Below are 23,258 nucleotides of genomic sequence, written 5' to 3'. Positions count from 1 at the left end.
TCCATGCTAATTCTACATTCTTGCCCCACACTCCAACTCTAGTATTCAAGTCTTTTGCTTTCAGCTTCTACTATTTTAATCATCAATACAAAATTGCAAATTCTTTCTGTACAAATTTAAAATAAAGTGGCAAATTTTTTTTACATTTGGATTATTTAAAGTGACATGCCTGAAAATATTTGGATTATTTATAGCATTTCTATACTCATATATATTTCACTCATCTTTAAGTTCATTTCATTGTTAGAAAAACTGTGACTGTGGTGGTACATATTTAGGGACTGTATTTTATAATAAATGTATTTTGTATTGTATTTCATACATGGCGTCACTGTCTGTGAGGAGTTGGTGTGTTCTCCCCGTGTTCGCGTGGGTTTCCTCCAGGTGCTTCGGTTTCCTCCCACAGTCCAAAAACACACGTTGATAGGTGGATTGGCGACTCAAAAAGTGTCCATAGGTGTGAGTATGTGAGTGAATGTGTGTGTGTGTGTGTGTGTCGCCCTGCGAAGGACTGGCACCCCCTCCAGGGTGTGTTCCCACCTTACACCCAGTGATTCCGGGTAGGCTCCAGACCCACCTGTGACCCTGAATTGGATTAGCAGTTACAGATAATGAATGAATGATTATATATGCCCTGTTCCATCACTAGGATTTATATTATATTATTTTATTTTACACAGTTCTCTAATGAAAGAGGAGAAGAGAATTTATTGTACCTTTAGGGAACACAACTGGATGTTATACTTTTAAAGGCACATTTACACTGTTTGTACCATTAGTGAACAATAATATACCTGTACTGTACCTCTTTTCTGACTGTGTTCAATTTAATAAACATATTGGTGAGTCTGTACAGCATTTTTAACACATCTCAAGTGGACTATCAGCGGGATGTGTTTATAAACACAGAACCCGAAAGACTTCCAACATTCCAAACTTGAAGAATCGTAAGCAGTTCTTCTGTTGCCTTGTTTAAGAGTGTTGGGGCCTCTTCTGCCCAAATCAGTGTGTGGATCAGTGGGACTTCAGCTAGATACAGTTGAATTAGAGGCCTATAGACGCTGTGTGAAGCTTCTCTCATGCACTACCTCATCTCAATTAGCACTCAATTATATGGGCTGAGAGAAAGTCAAGAATGCACTGTGCTGCGTACTGACGCTACCACAATGAACCATCTGCTGTTCACACTTTGAGGCTGTTCTGGGTACCATTGGAAGGGAATAATTTCTGTGGAACTGTCATTTGTGGTGGGTGGGTGGCTGAGGAGGCCTCTGTTTCTTTATTTTTTTTTAATCACGCAGATTTGATTCAGCTAATTAAAAGAAACAGGGAGAGGAAAGAATGTCAAGCAGAACCACAATCGTTAATTGAAAATAAATGCACTAATTCAAGTGTGATCTTTAAATATACGCTTGACAAAAGGCACCTCTTGTATTCAAGATGTGTTTGCTCCTGTGGGTTTTAATTTTTACGCTATTTGCTGTTTAACTGTCCCTTGTCTTCAGGTCATCTACATGATGACCTCATCCCTAGAGGAAAATGCTATTGCTCAAATGTGGCTCGTTGATGGCTCAGGAGATACTTTGGGCTCATATATATGTTGCAATATTAATAGCATCAGAACTTACATCGGAAGGTACTCAAATGCTTGAGTTCCTGCATTTCATTCAGGTGCAGATTTCAGGAGTGATTTCGTCTCAGCACATCTGAGCACTGTGTGAGGTTTTACCAAGGTCTCAACTAAAACTCAAGAGAAAACTCCTAAGATTTCTCTGGAGAAATATCTAAGCAGCAGTAGACTCGAGCAAATGTGTCCCTTGTCTTTCCATGTTATCTTTCGTTGTCTGAGAGAAACTGGGGAATGATATTGAGGCTCTCTTTTATGTATTCTCTGCCAAATGAGACACTGTAAGTGACAATCTAGTGTTTTTGGAATGTGGAATACATTGAGCTAGGGCTGTGCGCAATAATATCGCAAATATGTTTTCAAACAATTAAAGAAAAATCAATATCGTGATAATCTTGAAATTCTGACTTGTTTACGTAATGACGTCATGCAGTTATGTATATATAATACGGTATACATTCATTAAGTGAGTCGTTTACGCACAGCGACAGGTGGACATTTACTCCAACAGCCATGTGGAGTTTGCTTGGAAATATAATATCAATATTTTATATATTTTTTTACAATATCAGAACCCGTGGTGGCACGGTGGCGCAGCAGGTAGTGTCGCAGTCACACAGCTCCAGGGGCCTGGAGGTTGTGGGTTTGAGTCCCGCTCCAGGTGACTGTCTGTGAGGAGTTGGTGTGTTCTCCCCGTATCCGTGTGGGTTTCCTTCGGGTGCTCCAGTTTCCTCCCACAGTCCAAAAACACACGTTAGTAGGTGGATTAGCGACTCAAAAGTGCCCGTGTGTGTTGCCCTGTGAAGGACTGGTGCCCCCATCCAGGGTGTATTCCCGCCTTGTGCCCAATGATTCCAGGTAGGCTCTGGACCCCCCACAACCCTGAACTGGATAAGCGCTTACAGATAATGAATGAAAGAATGAATATCAGAACCTTGGTAAGTTACGGTTGTTTACAAAATAAGCAACTGCTTACACATTTATTCGTTGTTCCTTCAGAATATTTGAAAATATAATGTAATATATAATAATTTAAAGAATAAATTAAATATGCTATTAATTGAATATAAATAATATTAATATAACATTTATTTTAATTCAATAGTGTGTTCTGGAAATGAATAAAAGTATTTTTCAATGTTTTTTCATATCGTCAAGAATATCGTTATTGTGATATTATTTTAGGGCCATATTGCCCACCCCTACATTGAACTTTGATCAACACATGGTAAACTTGTGGCGAGATGTGGTTAGAGCTGATACCAGTGTAGGAAGGATTAATTTCCCACCATGACGACATGGAAGCATGCAGAGAGCTTTGTTAGGCCTGGCTTTCTGGCTCTCCTCATCATTATGCTCCATGGTGAAGTGATGCATCATGCTCAAGGGCAGATAATGACCTTAATGACAACGACTGAACAGAGAGAGAGAGAGAGTGGGAGAGAGAGGGGGTGAGAGAGAATGGAATTTGTCTCTATTTGGAATCCTTAGCATTAGCAGAGTCATAATTAAAATGTACATTATGTTTAACAAGGCCATATCTCCTCAGAGTCAAATGAGAACCGTAAAGCGTGGTGACAGTGGTTGTGGGATCACTGGAAGGATGTGATGAGCAGGACACGTGGCAGAATGTTTCTCACGATATTTTGCGTGCTTATATAAGATGCTTTCCTGGAACCTTTATGGCTGCATTCCACCGTGCCTGAGAAGACAAGCCAGGGCCGGTCTGCAGTGTTAAAAAAGAAATTACGGGGACGATATATTTGAATTGGCGCTGGAACTGACTGTCATAGGAGCCAATTTGATCTAAATTGAACTACTTTTCATTCCAATTATTCCGGAAATGTCTCCTCACCCCTCCCGTCTCCCCCTCGTTTTATGCACAATGGCTATGATGAACCCACTGTGCTCCTGCGGCAATGTGCTGCCTGTATGGAGCTCGCTGTGAAGACATTTAGTCACTAATCCTGTGACAATCAGGAGAGAAATTCATCACACACAAGAACCCAACTCTTTTTTTTTTTTCCTTTTCTTTTTTGGATTTTCTATTCTTTTCTGTTGTTAGTTTTGCAGTTTATTGAAAAAATGCTTGGGGAATGTGGTTCATTTATTTTAGATGTTTTCTTTATTTTCCTGTTGTTAGCCTTCCAGTGCAACAAAAAATATCCTTTTATTATTTTCCTGTTGCACACCTTCTAGTATATGTCCACTTCTTCATCTTCTCTTATGAACGCTGAGGAAAGCACTGGCTCTTTACATTTTTCACCAGATTTTTGCTTCTTTTTTTCTTTCTTTGCACCATTTGGAGAAAAGTCTCCTCCATGTGGAAGAGCCCGAGTCGCCAGACAGAGAAGTGCTGTTATCACTTTCAAGGTCTTTTGAGAAGTCCTCTTGTGCGTGATCACAGTAATTAATTAGAAGCAAATGAGAAATTAAGCTGGCGTTTTGTGTGATCAAATTAATTTTTCTCTGCTTGTGGAGTGCATATTGCTTCAGTATCGTTCCCTTTATTGCGCAGGCACCTCTATTTGTCGAGGCTGATGAGGCCGGAGACAGCTCTGTAGGCCTCATGCCTCACTCTTGGATCCCGGGCTTGATGCTGTGCCATGGCATCCAGCGCTCAGCTTAGCTGTTTTCTCTGCTCCCTAAGGCACAATGATGATCTGGCTGTACAGGGGAGCCTTTCTCATCAAGAGAAGTTCATCTTTTACCTCTCCCTCGATATTTAGAGCCTTTCACATCTATTTCATGTTCTTACTTATAGTTTTTTTCCCCCCCTTTAAAATGTCCATAAATTCCACTCTTCTTTGTCTCTGAGGTTTGAAGTTTTTTCACTTTATTATCATTCTATATTCAGTTAAAGAGAGGGTGAGTGTGTAAGTGTGAGTGTGTAAAATTACCCATAGGGGTGAGTGTGTGAGTAACAAGGTGAGTAGGTGATGCTCTGTGATAGACCCTGTCCAGCATTGGTTCCTGCCAAGTGCCCAGTGATTCCAGCTGGGGCTCCAGACCCACCACGACATTTATCAGGATGAAGCAGGTACCGCTGAATTAATATTAATTAATTAATTCATTCATTCATTCATTCATTTATTGTCTGTAACCCTTATCTAGTTCAGGGTAGTGGTGGGTCCGGAGCCTACCCGGAATCACTGGGCACATGGCAAAAACCAAGTCACCAATCTACCTAAGAACATGTGTTTTTGGACCGTGGGAGGAAACTGGATCTCCCCTCAAAACTCTCCACTGACTGCAACACCGTGCTGTCCTTCTGAATATATATATATATAATATCATAATATTTTTTACATGATTTTGAAAATGATCATATTCGTTATATCAAGTATGCCGAGGATACACAGGTTTCCGTCTGAGTACTTTTAAATCGGTGCAAAAGTGTCCCGTTCAGCTATTTGTCTCTTTCCCACCTATGCATGCGTGTGCACACACAAACACACTCACACATCACACACACACTGTCCTGAAATTGTTCGTATATGCCTCTGGAGCAGTTCTCAGCACATTTATCGCACACACTCAGGTCTACCTCTCTGATAACTGTAATTAATTCAACAATGGGCAAAAATGAAACCAGTGGTGAAGCTTTAATTCCAAAAAAGAGTGCTGTTAATACCATGACTTGCTTGAGACACACTGCTCTCCCTCAGCCGGAGGGAGGGGCAGATACTCCATGGCTCCTAAACAGAAAATATTCTTCTCACTGGTTTTCACTTTTATTTGGCCAATCAGCAGCCAGACTTAGCTGACCATCATTTAGTGCTGCAGCCAGTGGAGTCACAGTCCTGCCTACAGGGGTTTGTTGATTTTGTGGTGATGCTGAAAAGAAACAGGGCAGTGCTTATAAAATGTATCTAATAATAAATAAAAATGTTATTTTAGCACTGTGTCTCAAAGAAACTATATTTAATTTTTCCCTCAACACATCTGGCAATAAAACTGACTGACTTTTACTAATTCTTCATACATAAAAACCACATTAGATATTAAGATTAAAAATAATATTGAATTATATATATATATATATATATATATATATATATATATATATATATATATATATATATATATATATTCATTTTTCATTCATTCATTATCTGTAACCGCTTATACAGTTCAGGGTCGCGGTGGGTCCAGAGCCTATCTGGAATCATTGGGCGCAAGGCAGGAATACACCCTGGAGGGGGCGCCAGTCCTTCAAAGGGCAACACACACACACACACACACACACACACATTTGAGTCGCTAATCCACCTACCAACGTGTGTTTTTGGACTGTGGGAGGGAAACCGGAGCACCCAGAGGAAACCCACGCGGACACGGGGAGAACACACCAACTCCTCACAGACAGTCACCCGGAGCGGGAATCGAACCCAAAACCTCCAGGCCCCTGGAGCTCTGTGACTGCGACACTACCTGCTGCGCCGATATATATATATATACACAATTTGTTTAAGTTATTATATAAAAAAAATAAATATAAAATAGCAGCAGCTTGGGTGCAGGCAGGTTCTTTCTTATTGAAAGTTTACTTGAAGTGTGCACTGTGTAAAAGTACTATCTAGGAAAATTTAAGATTAGGACAGTATCAGGATATACTCAATATTAAAGACAAAAAGCAACAAACTTGATCGGGACATCACTATTTCTTAGACATACAGTTTGATGATTATGGTTAGATAATGCAGCATGTTCTTTTTGGTGTTAAAAATAAACACTAATACTATGACATTATATTTTGTTATGGTTTTCATAATATCGTATCGTATATTGCCATTTTTTAGGCATATCGACATAGGAGGTTTTTTGGTCATAATCACCCAGCCCTAATCACCATACATGAATAAATTCACAATCCATTTTCAGAATAGTGGAGACATTTTGGAAAAGGCAATGAAAACCACAAAGAACTTGTGAATTGTTTTCCTGAGCATTTGTTTAACTGACAAAATTTACAAAGAAAATATTTCCCATTTTGTGATGTAAATCAATGTTTTAATTACACCTTTTTGAAACATTCCAGCACAAGGAGGTGAATATGAAAGGAATAAAAGAATCATCCAGGAAACAAAAATGGGTCATGGCTCACCATTTTGGGCCAATTATTGTGAGAAAATTCCAAAGAGTTAAATAAGAGCATTTCTCAAAGCAAGATTGCAAGGAATTTTGGTCTTTCTTTATCTACTGTACGAATTATTGGGAAAAGACTCAGGTCAAGGGTATTTGGAGAAATCACAGTCCATATAGGGCAAGGCCAGAAACTTAGACTTTGCCATATTTTGTCGCTTGCAATAATATTGTCATAATATTTAAAAAGCTACAAAAATATTACTGTATATATATATATTGTGATAATCATATTCTGACTTATGTAATGACGCAGTTTACCCATAATTACCCATGCAGTTTACCCATAATATGGCACACATTCTTTACATGAGACATTTAGGCACAGTGAAGGACAGTGGAAAGTGCCTTTGAGGTGAAGGAATTTTCTCCAAAAACCGGCGGTGTCTTCAGTCGTGTGGAGGTGATTTGGTAACAAAATATCAGATGTACAACAAACCATCTTATGTAGGAAATGAAAGAAGCCTGTAAGAACAGAAGGGAGAAACTAATCTGTTTCACCGCCTCGATCAGAAGCACACGGTTGAGGACAAGTAAAGTCAAAATACTGTTAGACTTCAGCCAATGGGCTCGAACTCCAGCAGATAAACTACACTGGCCCAGTATAGCAACTAATCTCTATTTTTGTTTTTTTATTTACAGTGAAGCTTTAAGGATACATTTTGTATATTTGTTTACGTTTGCTGTTTATATGTTCACACTAACTTTTCTATACTTGTGGTTGTACATATGGTTGTATATGCTACGATTTAGTTTTTTAATACTAAATCAGAATCTTGGTAAGTTACTGTTGTTTACAAAATAAGAAAATGTTTACAGATATTTGTCACATTTTAAATCTGTTATATTTGTTATTAAATAAAATTGTAATATCACGGCTGGACAGGGAAGACGAGGAGGCAGACGTACACTCAAGGAATGTGTATTTAACAACACAAAAGTAAAACCTACAGAGAAAACAAACATGGGTGCTGAATATTTGTGAGCTTTGAGCCCTTAGGCAGCAGTGCATGTGAAACTGTTGTGCTACTGTGATAAATATAGCTACAGGGACTTGGGAGTACTTTGGGGAAATTGTTGTCACTTAACAATGTCCACCACAGCTTCAAGAAATACAACCTGAAAGACCTGAAAGAAAATGTATACATTTGTTCCACCAAGTTCTCTGGGCCTTAGCTTATCTCAGGTGGTGCGAAAGGCAGTGGAAACATGTGCTGTGATCAGACGAGCCAATGTTCTGCATGTTTTCTGGAAAAATCAACATTGATTTTTTTCCTGTGCCAAAGATGAAAGGGGCCATCCAGACTGTTATCAGTGATATGTATAAAAGCACAATATCTGTCAGGACATAGGTGTCCATGGCATGGTTGGTTTGCATATGTGACAAGGTACTATTTTTGTAATATATTGGGATTCTAGAAAGGTAGACGCATGTGACCATGCCTGGAGTCCAGATCGGTCTCGGGCATCATGAAGAGGAGAATCAGGCAATGGTGACCATGGACTGTTGAGCATCTAAGGTTTAGTGTCAAGCCAGAATGGGCAAAAATTCCACTTGCAAAACTGTGACAAGTAGTATCCTCAGTTCCCAAATGCTTCAAAAAGAGTCATTTAAAAGGAAAAGGGATATAACACTGTGGCAAATGCCTGTTATTTTTTGTAGTGTGATGCTGGGCTTAAATGCTAAATGTGTTTATACTTGCAAAGGACAATCATCTTGGTGAGTGATAACACTAGAAATTGTTTCTTTGTACTGTAGTCAGTTACATAAAGGCTCAGTAGAATGAACAAATCACAGATTTTTGTTCTGACTGCATTTAGCCACAAAACCCAACACTTTAACAGATTTTTAAGAGTTTAACATTGTGACGAATTACTTCATTGAGTTTAACATGGTGGAGAAAAATATTTATAGGGTTTGTAGAAAACCTCAATTTGACTAGCCATATCAAATATTACATATTATTAAATAAATTAACCAAAGTAATCCATCGGAAATGGGAGGGGCTATCTAACAATGAATGGGTGGAGTTATAATATTTTGACAGTAACACCGTTTACAAATTATTTTAAATAAAGTTTCCTGTGATTTAGATGCTTTAAAGAACCATTCGCAGCTTTGAGGAAATGGTGAAACAGTTTGTGGAGCAGTGAGCTGATTCATCCTCACCATGTGTTAAACACTTTCCATGAGTTGGCTGGTGAATATTCATCTGCGATTTGATGGAAATTTGCAAATCGAATGCGGGAATCTGTCAGCTGCCCAGTCTGTCACACAGCTAGGTGCAGTAACGATTGATTTAATTGTTCTCAAGGACTTCCCTATTGTAGCACTTTCTCTGTTAGTGAGCACTATTAATATAATAATCACTGTATTTCTACAAGTAATATATTGATCACACATGTTTGGATTGTTAATTAGTACCCTGTGTTTAGTGTAGCGTCAAAGATTGGGCATTTTGTGTATTGGTTTGTTTGTTTCTGTGTACCAATGAGGATTTAACATGCTATTTGCTTGTGTCTTTCAGAGGACTGGGCAACAGAGGATTTGCGGAATGGCAGCTATCCGTGCTTGGCCGTCTCTTTGATCCGCGGAATGCTGGCAAACCATCTCAAGAAGGAACTGTAGACGAGCTAGTGGAAACCATGCATTTACCCAATCACCCACTGCACAAAAACCAGCACAGAATAAAACCTACCAAGTAAAGCTTTGTTCACCTGTACATGAAACATCCGTATTGACAATTTAACATGTGGAATATGGAAAAATTCTGAGCCACTGCACATGTAACTCTCCCATGTATTCCTCCACGGAGAACACTCTAAGGAGAATTGGGATGGAGAATTGAGTTGAATGAAGCTGCTAAATATTAAGGGCTTTTTTTAGATTTGGGGTCCTTTGCTATTTGTTGGCGCTATTTTCAAAAAGGGCCAGATACGTTAATACGCCACACTGGGAATAAATCTCTCCTCTGCAGTGGATTAAGAGAAACGGAACATTAGAGAAAGCAGGATTTGGGCGTGCGCTTGGAAGACGATGGCAAGGAAGTGGAGGTGTAGCAGGGGGCTAGGCTTGGCGGAGCTGCTGCTGGGGCTGCTGGCAGCCTCCTTGCTAGTGGCCTACTCCTCACTGGTGGAGGCGTTGGAGTTTGACGGCCTGCCTGGACAGTGGGCTCGGTATGGACGTTGGGAGGAAGCTAGAGACACCGGAGAGCTGAGCTTCACCATGAAGACCAACGTGAGCCGCGCTGTGGTGCTGTATCTGGACGATGGTGGTGACTGTGATTTCCTGGAGGTTCTTATCAGTGAGGGGCGCCCCCTACTGCGCTTCGCCATCCACTGCGGTGAGCCCGCCTCCCTGCACCTGGAAACACGCGTGAGTGATGAACGCTGGCACCGTGTCCTGCTCACGCGCAACTACCGCCAGACCACGCTGGCTGTGGACGCAGAGTCCAAGGTGGCAGAGGTCAAGTCCAAGCGCAGGGAGATGGTGGTGGCCAGCGACCTATTCGTGGGTGGCATCCCTCCGGATGTTCGTCTCTCAGCTCTGACTTCTAGCACCGTCAAATACGAGCCACCTTTCCGGGGTCTGATCGCCAACCTCAAGCTAGGGGAATCCGCTCCTCTTCTCCTGGATGGTCAGGGGGTGAAGAACGATCTGGAGTATCTGTGTGCCAAGCAGAACCCCTGCAGCAATGGAGGGTTCTGCTCTATCAGTCAGGGCGAGGTCCTGTGTGACTGCGCCAACACCGGCTACAAGGGGAAGTACTGCAATGAAGGTAAGAGAGTCTAAACTGCGTATGCTAACTAGCAATGATTCATCAAACTATGAAACAGTTATACAAGGAGTTGTTTCTTTCTCTTTGCCCATGTCACAGCAGTTATGTCTGGCATTGATTCATAGTAAACTTCTTTTTTCTTCTTCAAATAAGTTACAAAAATAACCACATGAAACGCAAAGGCAGTGCTCACGATTGTAATAAAAATCTATGTTTATAAAATCTGGAATCTGTTTCCTCACCATTTTCTAGCTCTCCAGTCTGTTAAACCAGTTTAAAATTTTTATGAAACCCCAGAGTAAATGAGTAAATAAACAAACTGTCTCGGTCTAGTATGTTAGGCTTTCTTTCTCTCTGGCCATGGCAGAGGAATCTGGAGTAGTTTTAGACAACCGAGAGAACTCCAAATTTTGAAAAGCCTGAACTGAGCTCTATTCATGCTCCATATGTGGATAATATTGACATATTTTTTGCTGTTTTGGATCATTTAAGTTGGAAATGTGTCCAAATTTGGGAGATGGCTTATTGCAGTACCAAAAGTTACAAAGTTTCTGTGGTCATTCAAACAGTGAATTAAAATTTAAACACACACCGTTCCACCTTAAATGGCGCAACACTATGTATAAATGTATGTGTACATGTATACAACCAGAGAGATTTTGTTTCCTCACAATCTCAGTAGCTCCCTTTAAAGACTAGTGGTTTCCCTTAGTGAGAAAATGTATTTCTACCTGCTTAGCATTTCTAATATTTGCACTACCCTTTGGTGAAATGCAAGTGAAGCAGAATAAAGCACTAACTACCCCCCTGCCACTGCCTTTGCCCTTGTTTTGGTAGCACAAATTCAATGATGTTTATTTTATACTCTGATAAATAAAAAAGAACTTAACTGAAATAAACTACGGTTAGGCTACTGCTTGCTACATGTCACTGAATATGAAACATCAATAGCACAAATGAGGCTAACACAAGGTTGTTTTACACCAGAAGCCATGGGTCACAGCAGCCGAACGTGTTTCTGTGATGCTTTTGTTCTTTCTAAACTAGTCATGGATGTCAAATGCAGCTGGATTATTATGTGCTTCTAGAGGCATGGTGCTTGCAGCAAGCATCACAATATACACTCAGAACTAAGTATTTGTTTGCTCATGCCCGATACTACTGTTTGTCTCTGTGGAAGAAATTATATGGAAGAAAAAAAAAAGAAAAACAGGAGCAGACTGCGAGAAGGAGCAGTGAGCTCAGAAGTGTTGGATTGTACTACTGTTGGAAAATGGACAAAACAAGGGAAGAACTTATGTGATTTTGGCAGTGCTGTTCCCACCATTAGCCAAAACCATGGTGTCACACAGTTGTTGAAGTGACCAGCATTCACATTGCTGCTGTAGTTATAGTTCAAAGTCAAACTATGAAAAATATATTGCTCTCAACACTTTCTGTAGTTTATTACACCTATCATGTATCAAATGAATAATACAGGGCATGTGTGACTGTTGGGCGTTGTTAGGGGTCAAGCCAACTCAGCAAACCTTATACTAGGTTATACCATATATCAGTAATATAAAATAGTCAGTATTTATCAGAGTATTAACAGTATTGTGGCTTCACCACACAGCATCGCATGTATATGTCACATTAATTTCTGTTGGACTGTCTTCCATGTTTAAAAGAATGTTTAGCATTCTCAGATTTTAGCATTGGTCCTCAGTTTTAAAGCAGCTGCACATTCATGTGCAGTCATGTTACTGAAATGGTTATGTTCAGTTCAGATACTTTAAGTGAAACAAATAGAAAATTAGGACAGAAGCAGTAGAAATACACCCAGATTTTTGACTGTGAGCACTATTTTGCTGCTCCCTTGTGTCATGGATGTATATTAATATAAATAGTATAAAATGTAAACGATTTACTTAAATATTAAGGGGTATAAATGTGCCTTCAAATATCTCCTGTGCTGTAGAGTATACCGTCTTGTTGTCTCTTGTAAATATTTTTGTTGTTGTCATCGAATAGTCAACCCTGCTGATTAATTGTTATAGGGGCTACTTGAAATAAGCACACAGATACACTCCATTTGACAACCTTGGGCTAGTAGTGCAGCAGAGCAACCAAGGTTAAATGTTTGCTTTTGAGGGAAGCCTACAGGGTTGGGAGTTTGAAATTTTGCTCCATTATCTGATGTGGGCTTGCATGCTTTTTAATGATTTGGTTGAGTGTTTTCCTTATCTTCCTCCTCGGCACAGCTGGAGCTCCAGTCAGACTGCTGTGGGGGCTTCGTGTGGGAGTTTGGGCCGTATTTAGAATGATGAAACCATTGCAAGGAGTGGAGCTGCCTGCTGCCCACATTTAGGTTAATGCTAGAACCTTTAGGAGCTTTCTGATGCATCCTCTCAGTGTATTCATGGGTTAGCTGTGTGTGTTTTATCGATGTCATTTTGAGTATGTAAGCCTTTTAAAACAGAAATCAGCCCATCCTTAGTGTACTGTTAAAAAATGGGCCTGTAGAAGAACAAACAATACGAATTTACCCTCAAAAGTACAGCAGTGCTCCAAATGTTTAATTGTGTATTATAATGTCAGTAAAATATAGAAAAAATGGCCAAATTGAGCCTTTTTTATAATGTAACAAATACCTGGAGTCAAACCAGTGTATTGAATCAATATAAGTTCATACTTCATACAACTTCATGTTCATACTTGTATTTTTGAATAGTATAGGAGTCAATAACAGCTGTGAAATAATGGTGAATAATGTTGAATATAGTAGATATTCTAGATATATATTATTATAGACAGTATAGTGTATATATACTATATATTATAGCATATTTCAGACAAACTCACATTAACTGAAATAATTTCTACATTTTAATACAAACAAAAGATAAACAACTAAGAATAAACAACTAAAAGCAAGAAAACCCTCCCCTGTGCTACACTCAAATTATTTACACTGTGTTTGTTTTTGAATTGCAGATTTAGTTTCAATTACTAGGCACTAGCCCCCCAAAAATAAAGCCAATATTATGGTTAGCATTTCTTTCTTCCGTGTAAACAATTATTTGTCCATTCAAGTAGAAACACGTTATTGAAATGGTTGTATTCCATTGAGAAAATTTGAGTGAAACAATTAAAAAAACATTTTCCATTAGATGAACTAAAACAATATTTTAAATCAATCCAGGCCTCAATCATCTTCTAAACCATTCCAATTTCTCCTTTGTACTTCTGTGTCAGAAACCACAATCCATGTTGTATCATGTGTAATACCCTTGTGTGATGTGTTTTCAAGGCTGTCTGTGTTAATATCAAATCCTGTGCTCTTTTTCTGTAGCTCTGGTGAGACACCGTTTTGAGTTTTCACGTTGGAAGAACCAAGTATCTTTAACGATGACAGCTTTAAGTACTGCTTACGTGAGGCTGATTGTTTTGGTGGACCTACTTGGTCTTGTATGGTTGTTAGGAGAAACGTTTACCAAAAATAATACTAATACTAATACTAATACGTGAATTTCTTCTATTGTAAATTAGAAATTATTTTCTGAACTGCAATTGTGAAAACACTTTTTTTTATTTTCGTTATGCATGTATATTATACATCTCATCTTTGTGAATCTATTGGACACAGAATTTGGTTTTAAAGTCACAGAACAGCTTTATATGTAATAACTTTTTTAACATATTGTTGAACACGTTATATATGACAGATTTGTTTGTGTGACCTGTGTTTGAACATGATGTAGTGCTTACCTTGTGTGCTAAATTGGCATCATTCTGTAGCGTGTGTAGACTAATTAGGGTCACTCAGCACTCTCTCAGATCTTGTGGAGATGCCAATATGCAGTGTCATTATGGCAGTATGGTATGAAACCTAAGGCTACATCTCCATGGATCTGTAGAGAAATGCATTCAGCCTGTTTGTCTGTCTCACTCTAATTGAAGAATTTGTATAGATGGTGGCAATGACTCATGCTTGGCTTTTTACTCAATTCAGTCTTAGAATACCAATATGGCGGGTGTGTGTGTGTGTGTTTGTATGTCTGCAGGAAGTATTTGTCTACTCTCCAGTGAGAAGATAGTAAAGCAGAAGTGAGCCGCAATTCAGCATGCACACTCTGAATTATTCCCAAACAATTTTTTCCAGGTTCAAAGGAACGAGATATGCAGGATCTGAGACAGTGGAGTCCAGGAATATAAATTATTCTCAAAGTTTTAGTAGCAAATGGGATTTAGCGCTGTTAAAGAACAATGCTGAGGGGAACAATTGATTCTCCCTTGCTTTTTACACCAGGGATTATTCAGTCACGAGGCTTACATGCAGACCATACAGAGATTCATTCATATAATTTGCTTTCGGAATCAAGAGTCGAGACTTATTTGTTTGTTGGCTTGATTCCGATTTCTTTTGATTTAACAAATCATTCTGGAATTATATCAGCTTGTCAAATAGCAGTGGTTAACTACATGCATGTTCATAAAAATGTAGAGGCCCTCTCCGGAACCTGTATATGAGCTGGGATTGAAGGTTGTGATGTTTAGCTCCCCTCTCATCATGCCCTCTGTCATACCTCCCAGGTGAACATTTTGCTGCCTTTTAGCCTCAAAGCAAAGAGGCCCATCAGAATCAATTAAGGCTGTCCTCGCCAGAAGGTGAAACTAGGCCAAAGCAATAAATCAACGAGGCGTCTTCCTCCAGTGTCCACATCATCTCTCCTACATCCTGGCCAATGCTAATGAAGCCTAGTCCCTTGCATGAAAAGTGCATGAAAAAAAGTGCAGTTCTGGTCACAGTACTGCACGGGCTTTGTTGTGCTGTAGTGTACACACAGCAGAAGGAACTCTGCTGGGATGGCTTTAAATCAATGAACTAACTTTTTTTTTTTATGCGGAATAAGCATAAACACACATGCACATATTTTATATTTGAAGCCCCAGTGAACTGGAATCCCTGATTTTTTTTTTTTTTTTTGCTTTATAAATGCTTTGTAAATCTGATTATGTAAATATTTACATAACCAGTGTCCAGTTTCCAGTATTTACTTGTGACATTGACGTAAATGGGTGGTCGTATTCTGGGTTAACGGGTTACCTTCAACAGTTACATGGCTGATGTGCCTTTTTCTGTCAACACAGCATCAACAAAAGCAAACCTTCACATTGGCCTCTCTCTGTTTTTGTACAAATTAGTGAAGAGGACAGCCACACATAACCTAACCTAGCATACATAACTGGAGTAGCATGCTGGCTTAACTCTCTGTCTTCCCAGTGTTTAATTGTTCGTCCATTTGACCATGCCAATGAATTTGAAACTTTAAGACGTTGCCACATAAGAGCTGAATGCCATTTGTAATGGGCCATGGATACAGTGACATAGTTTGTGATACAGTGTAGGTGTTTTCATTTGTTTTATATGTAAATACAATATCTCCAAATTTAGTTCTGCTTCATGTATATGACAGATTAAGAAGGAGTGTTGAGGAAGAGCTAAATATGATAAAAATTATACTACAGTGGATTGCACTTTTATTTATTTATTTATTTATTTATTTTTTATAAAAGGAGTTATGTATGAGAACCTTTTCACAGTTGCATGTTGCGCACTCTCCTGCAAATGAAAGAGGAAAATAAGCTCAATTTCAACGCAAAAAAAATTAATTCCAACATTCACCTGTTGCACTGTTGTTCTTGAGCTGAGATAATTCCTGTAGAACCCATTCCTAGTTATAAAGGAAGAGATGGTAATTAAAACAAAGATAATCACTCTCAAAGTGTCAAAGTTCAAACTGTCATTTTCAACACAAATACCTAATGTAGGCTCTGATAATTGTCTCCATGGTGAAGAGAAAACAGGCAGCATTGCAGAACTGTGGTATAAAATGATTTCAGAAATAAAGATAGAAACACACAGAATTTGAAATCTTTTCTTGTATTACAAACATGTTCTCATTCTTTGTAGAAGCTGTGAATTTGTTCTTTTAGCACCTGTGCTTACTACAATCCCACATTCTTTTCCTCGTTGTGACTGTACATCTAACAGCAGTAAAGACACACATTAGTAGGAAAAGAGACGTGATGCAATTTTCACTTACATATTCCTTCTACTCAGAATACAAACACATGAGTACAGTTTTATATTTTAACATCAACTTGCGCTTTTAGAGTTTTCATCACATATCACTGAGTTTAACGGGGCAGTATGTGGTTTGTCAGGTACAAGAGTAAGGGATATACTTACACATTCCATGCACTAACCTCCAGCTGTTGGATGGTGTTATAAGTTAGTTTAAGACATTACTTTGATGCTCATATCTTATGAAGATTTAAAATCAAATGACAAATTGATGTGCAGGCCTTAATATTTCATGTTTTTACTCTGAATTGATACTGAAAAATGTTCAATAGTCCCTTCACTGTAGGTCCTGTTAATATGAAGCAAAAACACATACATCTTACTGCTGATTCATTCATTCATTCATTAGCTGTGTGACTGCGACACTACCTGCTGCACCACTGTGCTGCCCACTGCTTATTCATACTTTAACAAATAGATAAAATAAAGTATTTTGTTAATTTTTATTAAAGGCACTTTCTGTAATGCGGTAAGCCTGTGTTTACAAAGGCTACTGTTGTCCAATACCAATGTCAGAACAGTGGAGTTTTCGATAGAATTTAACATGATCTCTGTCCACTTGCTCACTTGTGTTTGTCTGCTACTTTCATACCTGGCAACCCAGAGTGTGGAAACTGTACTGGGAGTCGGGCAGTGTGCAGTGTCATAGGCCTTCAACTCTGGAACTGACCTCCTCCAAGAGAAAAAATACTGGCTGCAGCACTGCTATCAGAGATTCCAGTGCTTCATCTTAATGTTTTTTTAAATTCTGATGACACATCATGATGCATTTATGATTTATGATATTAGATATAGCTCCTTTAAAGTAAATAATGTTAGCTGGTTCAATGTTATTTTTGTTCAAATGTCTATTTTTTCAGTGGTGTCATTGGCAGTGGGAGGGTCTGAATGTAAAACACCATTTGATTCATTTACTATAAACTTGCCTTAAAGGTAAAGGGAATGCCAATTACGTTGACTGCATCGATCATTTCTAAAGCCAGGGCAAAGGGGAAATTACTTAAATTCTCATTTGGAATGAGTTAATGTATTACAAGCCAGAGAAATCTTCCTCCTGTATTATTGGTGCTCCAGTGTGTGAGCTGTGTCAGAGATGTGCCATTCACCCAGGCATTTTCTTTAAGTATGTGGGGAAAGAGAGCTAGCTGAGAACAAGGCCATTCGCTCCTGAGGAGTAAATAATGCAAGCTGGGAGTCTGTCTCTTTTATCAACATAAATTAGTCTGCGTTTGCCCTCCACACTGAGAAGCTTGCCAAGGACGTGTGTGTGTGTGTGTGTGTGTGTGTGTCTGTGTGTGTGTGAGGGAGTTCTTTACTCCTTTTCAGACCAAAGTCTACCACCTCTGTGCCTGTGTGTGTTCCTCTGGGCCAAAACACTGGCCTGAGCGGTTAGCTATCATTCTGCCGTTTTTAGACGTGTGTGTCTGTGCCAGTAACAGTGTGTGTGCAGTAAGCATCTAATTGGTACCAGTTTGTCACACTTGGCATCGAACAGAAGAATCCAAATAATGGCATACACGGCAAGGCAACAATTCAGCAAATAATTAAAAGTGTGTGAAAATGTATTTTCAGCTGGGGTTTTCAGGTATTGTCTATTCTAGCCCTCTCTCAGTGCATTTGTTCTAAATGCATACAGTGTGTGGGTTTTGTTTCCAAAAATGAATAGCGCAGTTGCATGTATCATAAAGGTGCATTTGCAATATGGTAACAATCGCCACAGTATACAAAACCTTCATTCGGGTTTTCAGGGTAATTTCTTTCCCACAATTTTGTGAAGATAACTTGAAAATACCTGCTATTGTTATACTGTGTGATACTGAATAGATCAAAAGTAATGGCTCAAAATTACTTTTTTTATTATTATTTATTATTATTATTATTATTTTTTTGTTAATATCTATTGAAAGTTAGAAATGTTTTACTTCCCACTCTACTACAGAGTTATCATTTTGTAGATAAATGTGGTTTATTTCAAAGAAGACAAAAGAAGACATCATGGTAAACTTAGACCAGCCCAACACACACTAACACATCACCACCTCATTAGTGTCACAGCAGTGTTGAGAATGATCTACCACCCAAATCATATCCTGTGAGGGTCCTGACCATTGAAAAGCGGGGGGTGAAACAGGTGGACTACAGTCTGTAATTGTAGAACTACAAAGTGCTCTATTATGGTCCGTGGAGCAGTAAAAATGGACAGTGAGTGTAGAAACAATGTAGGTGTTCCTAATCCAGTGAGCATTCATTGTATAACTTAGCATATTGCTAAAGTATTACGAAATAGCTGTTAATAAGGGGGGAAGCAAGCACGTTACAAAAATGTTTATCACTTGATTGAAAATAACAGGGAAAGTGCCAAAAGAAGGCGGGGTGAACCCAAACTTTTGATGGACAGATACATCTTACGTTTTTCTCTGCTTTGATTACTTTCTCTCCCCGGTTTCCGCTGCTATCATGTGGCAGCACAATCTTTAATCTATAAGAGATTAAAGAGCAGCACAAACCTCTTCCAGTGCACATGAAGCTTTTGATAGTAGAACGCTAAGAGGTTAGCTGTGCCACATTGAAAATAGTGATGTCTGTCTGCTTGGTACCTCAGCTGGCATAGAGAAGGACACTGATGTCCTTCCTGAATAAAAATATGACTGCAACCTCAGGTACCCCTGCGTCGAGAAACCACATGGCACAACTGGGACTCATACCTCTATGTTTGATGCAGCATCAATGCTTGCGCTGATAACTTTTAGTGTTCACTTTCAGTATTCAAGTCCCATTACAAGTTTCACAAAAAAACAAAATAGAGCATATGTTCATCTATACTATAGTATACTATAGTATGCTCTGTGTATAAATTCATATATGTGAGTTACATGAACCCAATGAAACTGTGCTACCTCACGAAGGATTTGTTCTTGCAGTGAATAATGAGTAGTTTTCAACTCAGGATGTGTGTTTGATTAAAATTGTGAAGTTTGTTACCCCATTTATAACACTTTTACTGTAATGCAATGTCTCCCTTTCGGGAGAGCTTTAACAGCCTCTCCCTTCTGCATATTTAGAGATGAAGAGAGACATTTGTCGGACAATATTCTGCGTGCATAAAATAGTGCAGAAAAATAAAAATTCATATGCGAACTTCATTTTCCATCTTTGTGTCCCTTATGATTCGCTCCCTTTTCATTTTCTGTTTGCCGAGAACACTGTGTTATATCTGTAAGCTCACTAGATCTGTCAACATGGAGCCTGTTATTGCACCCACTCTTCCAAGGTCAAAATGAATGCTAGGTCTTCCTCTCGGAGGGAGAAAAGGATCTGTGTGTCAGATATATTACTTGCATTTTTTCCCTTTGTTTAATAAAAGGAACTTGTTGGAGCTTGTCAGATTTGCTTTTAGATCCCGCCAAGATACCCCGAATCCCATCCCTGTGCACTCAAGTGCGTTCGCTTCCTTTTGCCTGTGGCTTTGCATTTGCAAAATCCTTATGCTTAAAGACGAAAAACAGACTGGAGACAGGGAACAAAAGGGGAAATCGTTGGAGCGCTTTTGTATATTTCAATCAAGATTTTCATCCACTAAAAGTCATTAGAATTGATTTATGTGAGCATAAAAATCAGCGGGGCTCATCGTTTGTGACTTCGAGCTTCCAATCAATATGAAGATCTCGTAGTCTAAATACAGAGCGAGGTATGGCTGCCCCAGAGCGCTGTTTCATCCGTCAAGCGTTAGTTGTAATTTTTTATGGGCGCTTGGTTCAAATAAACAGGTGAGGTGGGCACTCAGCATGCTGCTGGAGTAGACTCCTGCTTATATGAATGACAGGCAGGGATCATGCTAATAACCTGCGCACCGTTAGCCTAGCATGCTCGTTTAGCCGTGGAGCATTTGAGAAGCTCCAGATGCTGTCACCATGTCAACTCTCTTGGTCCCACTTAATTCATTACAATTCTCTGGGAACTCTGTTGCTGTGACCAATTTGAGCGAGCCACGGAGAGTGCTTGTAAAGGTTAAAGCGGCCCTGGTGATTTATGGGCGCCTGACAGTTTAGCATGGCCTGCCATCCTCAGCCAAGCAGGCAGCTCGCACAAACACAGCGTGATTAAGAGATTTACTGTCTCGCTCCAGGCAATCGGGCAGCACTCGAGCTGTGGGTTTTGTGTCGCCTTTTGTCCTGCCCTATTGTTGTGCTTTCACTGTCTCTCGGCAAACACAGCCATTGTGGGCTAATATTGCTAGTCGGTGCTTTCCATATGCTATATTGCTTATTGATACCTGAGGGTTTTTCTTGTTCAGAGAGTTAGATGGGAGGAGGTGAGATGAAAGGAATGAAAATTCATGGGCAGATTTGATTAACTATTGATAAAATACCACTTTAGTATTCAGTCATTTCCAAATATACAATACCTGATATCTGGTAATCTGATAATATCAAGTTTTCATGAATAACTTGATGAGCAAATGCTTCCTGGCTACTCTGTGTTAAAAGAATGTCTTACAAAGCTGACATAGCTTGTTTTTATTGATCTGTTTTGTTCCTTACTGCTTCTTCTAAGATTACATCAAAGGGAACCTTAAACAGAATCATAAACCTTAACCACATAGAAATCTCATTTTCAAGCTGTAATTATTTACATACGTATTCTGAGCTTTTCTTTCAAATCGATGTGTAGCATTGTTAATTGTGGCTGTGTTTTTTTTGTTTAGTTATAGTCTTAGACTTTTGCTTAAAATGTGTTATGTTTTTAATATGTTATTATGTTAATATGTTTATAATATGTTTTTATGAGACTGCGTTTTAGTCTCATTTTAGTCATATGATTATTCTTAATTTTAGTCTAGTTTTAATCCATTAAAAAAATAGGCTAATTAAGGTCATGTATTTTTAAAAGTTTACTATTTTTGAGGTACTATTTGTTACTACCTTTCACGAACAATAGCTTTAAAATGATTTTACATTTAAAAATGGTAACATCCAAAATCATGGAAGGAATATGGCCCTTTTATTTCTTCAAATACATTTTGCATTTATTTAACATTAATATTTTAAGTTCACTGCACTGCAAACCGTGAATGAGTCGACTTCAAGACTTTCATCTTTATGAATCATTGGCCAACAGTTATAGGAGTGACTCCCAGACACTCAAAGAATCGATTCTTTTTGAGTTCACTTTTCTTCACTATTCCACCTGACCCCTCTCGTTGCCCTGACATTTTCCTGTTTGTATATTTCCTTGTGATTTCCTTTCTATTCTTTTTCCAGATCAGAAATAATCACATTATAAAATAAAAGTCTTTGTAATTGTAGTTCAAATGATTTAGTTTCACATTTAGATCTTATTTTTGAATTTATTTCCATCCAGTATTTGTTGTGAAAAAAAGTTAGTGAATGAATATATTTTGTCATAGTTTAAGTTAATGAAATTAACACTGGTTTGTAGCACCCAGTGAATATTAAAAGTTTGTAGACACCACTCTAAATGATGGACTTGATGGATACTTTGCTGCACTCCTTGTGGAAGGATATGTTGTACTTACACAGTTTATAATCTACATAAAAACATGAAATGAATTGGAGCAGCTGCTCATACGCATGTGGTCAATAATGCCAAGTGCCAAGAGTTGGCTAGAGTGATGTGGACTGTGAAACTTCATTCCCTGGAGTGATGGAGCAATGTATCCAGTACCTTTAGGATTAATTGGAGGGGCCTCTATAGTCCAGAGCTTATCGTCAAAAATCGGCACCTGGCCTTAATACAGTCCTTGTGGCTGAATACAATAACATCCCAAAATCTATTCTAAAGCTTTCTAAAATCAGTAGTTATTCACCTCCTTGTGATAAGCTTTATTTTAGAAAAAACTCTGGCTATGTATGTGTCCACAAACTTTTTGCATTTAAGTTTCTGTTATCTGTTAGTAGCACTGAAATTATAAATCAGAGTTGTTGTGTGACACAAACATTCGTTTACAGGTTTAGGCCATATCAGTCAGCATTGGTGCTGATATTTCAGAGTAGACATGAGGCCTCTAAATCAACAGAGCTTGATTCACACAGACAGGCAGTCTGATCCTAGATCAGCACTCTCAGCTTGTAAGTTACGCTCATACATACTGATGTGGCTCAGAGTTCATGATGGGAATTTTATCACCTTTCCAACACTTCCACAATCACTTTTATAAAATAAAGTGATACCCATGTGCTGTCTTTGATTCCCTGACCCTCAGAGACCCACGATTTTTACTTCCTCTTTCAACAGTTTTTAGGACGTTTCTAAATATTGTATTGATTTAATTATTTTCTTTGTGCCGGAAAATGTAGAAAAAATACAGTCATTGGTTTTGAACTTTTAAAAAGTCACAGTTTCCATTTTATACAGTGTTTGTAAGACTGTAAGCCCCACTGTATGGAAACAATACAATTAATGTAAAACAGTTTTCTGAAATCAAGGGCGTTAATATATACAGTATATTTTGTTCTCCTTTGCTGCAATAAAAGCTTTTTCTTACTTTCCTGAGATTTTTGAGCATTTCTAAGAGAAGAGGATGGAACTCATAAGAACAGTGGTCAGGCAATGGTGT

At 38.7% G+C, this 23,258-nt stretch overlaps 1 protein-coding gene across 5 annotated transcripts in view; it reads left to right on the top strand.

The window, feature by feature from the left end:
- The window catches only part of nrxn2a (neurexin 2a), a 416,827-nt gene that overhangs the window by 56,942 nt on the left and 336,627 nt on the right, over positions 1-23,258 (top strand). For all 5 annotated transcript variants that reach the window (XM_066645189.1, XM_066645188.1, XM_066645191.1 and 2 more), the window contains exon 2: positions 9,301-10,551. In XM_066645189.1, coding sequence (XP_066501286.1) covers positions 9,810-10,551 — 742 coding nt within the window. In that variant the 5' untranslated portion in view covers positions 9,301-9,809. The remainder of the gene's footprint in view (positions 1-9,300; positions 10,552-23,258) is intronic.

This window comes from Hoplias malabaricus, chromosome 15, assembly GCF_029633855.1.
Source record: "Hoplias malabaricus isolate fHopMal1 chromosome 15, fHopMal1.hap1, whole genome shotgun sequence".
NCBI classification, from domain to species: domain Eukaryota; kingdom Metazoa; phylum Chordata; class Actinopteri; order Characiformes; family Erythrinidae; genus Hoplias; species Hoplias malabaricus.
Note: the sequence above shows the minus strand (reverse complement) of the source record. Positions and strands in the feature narration are given on the sequence as shown.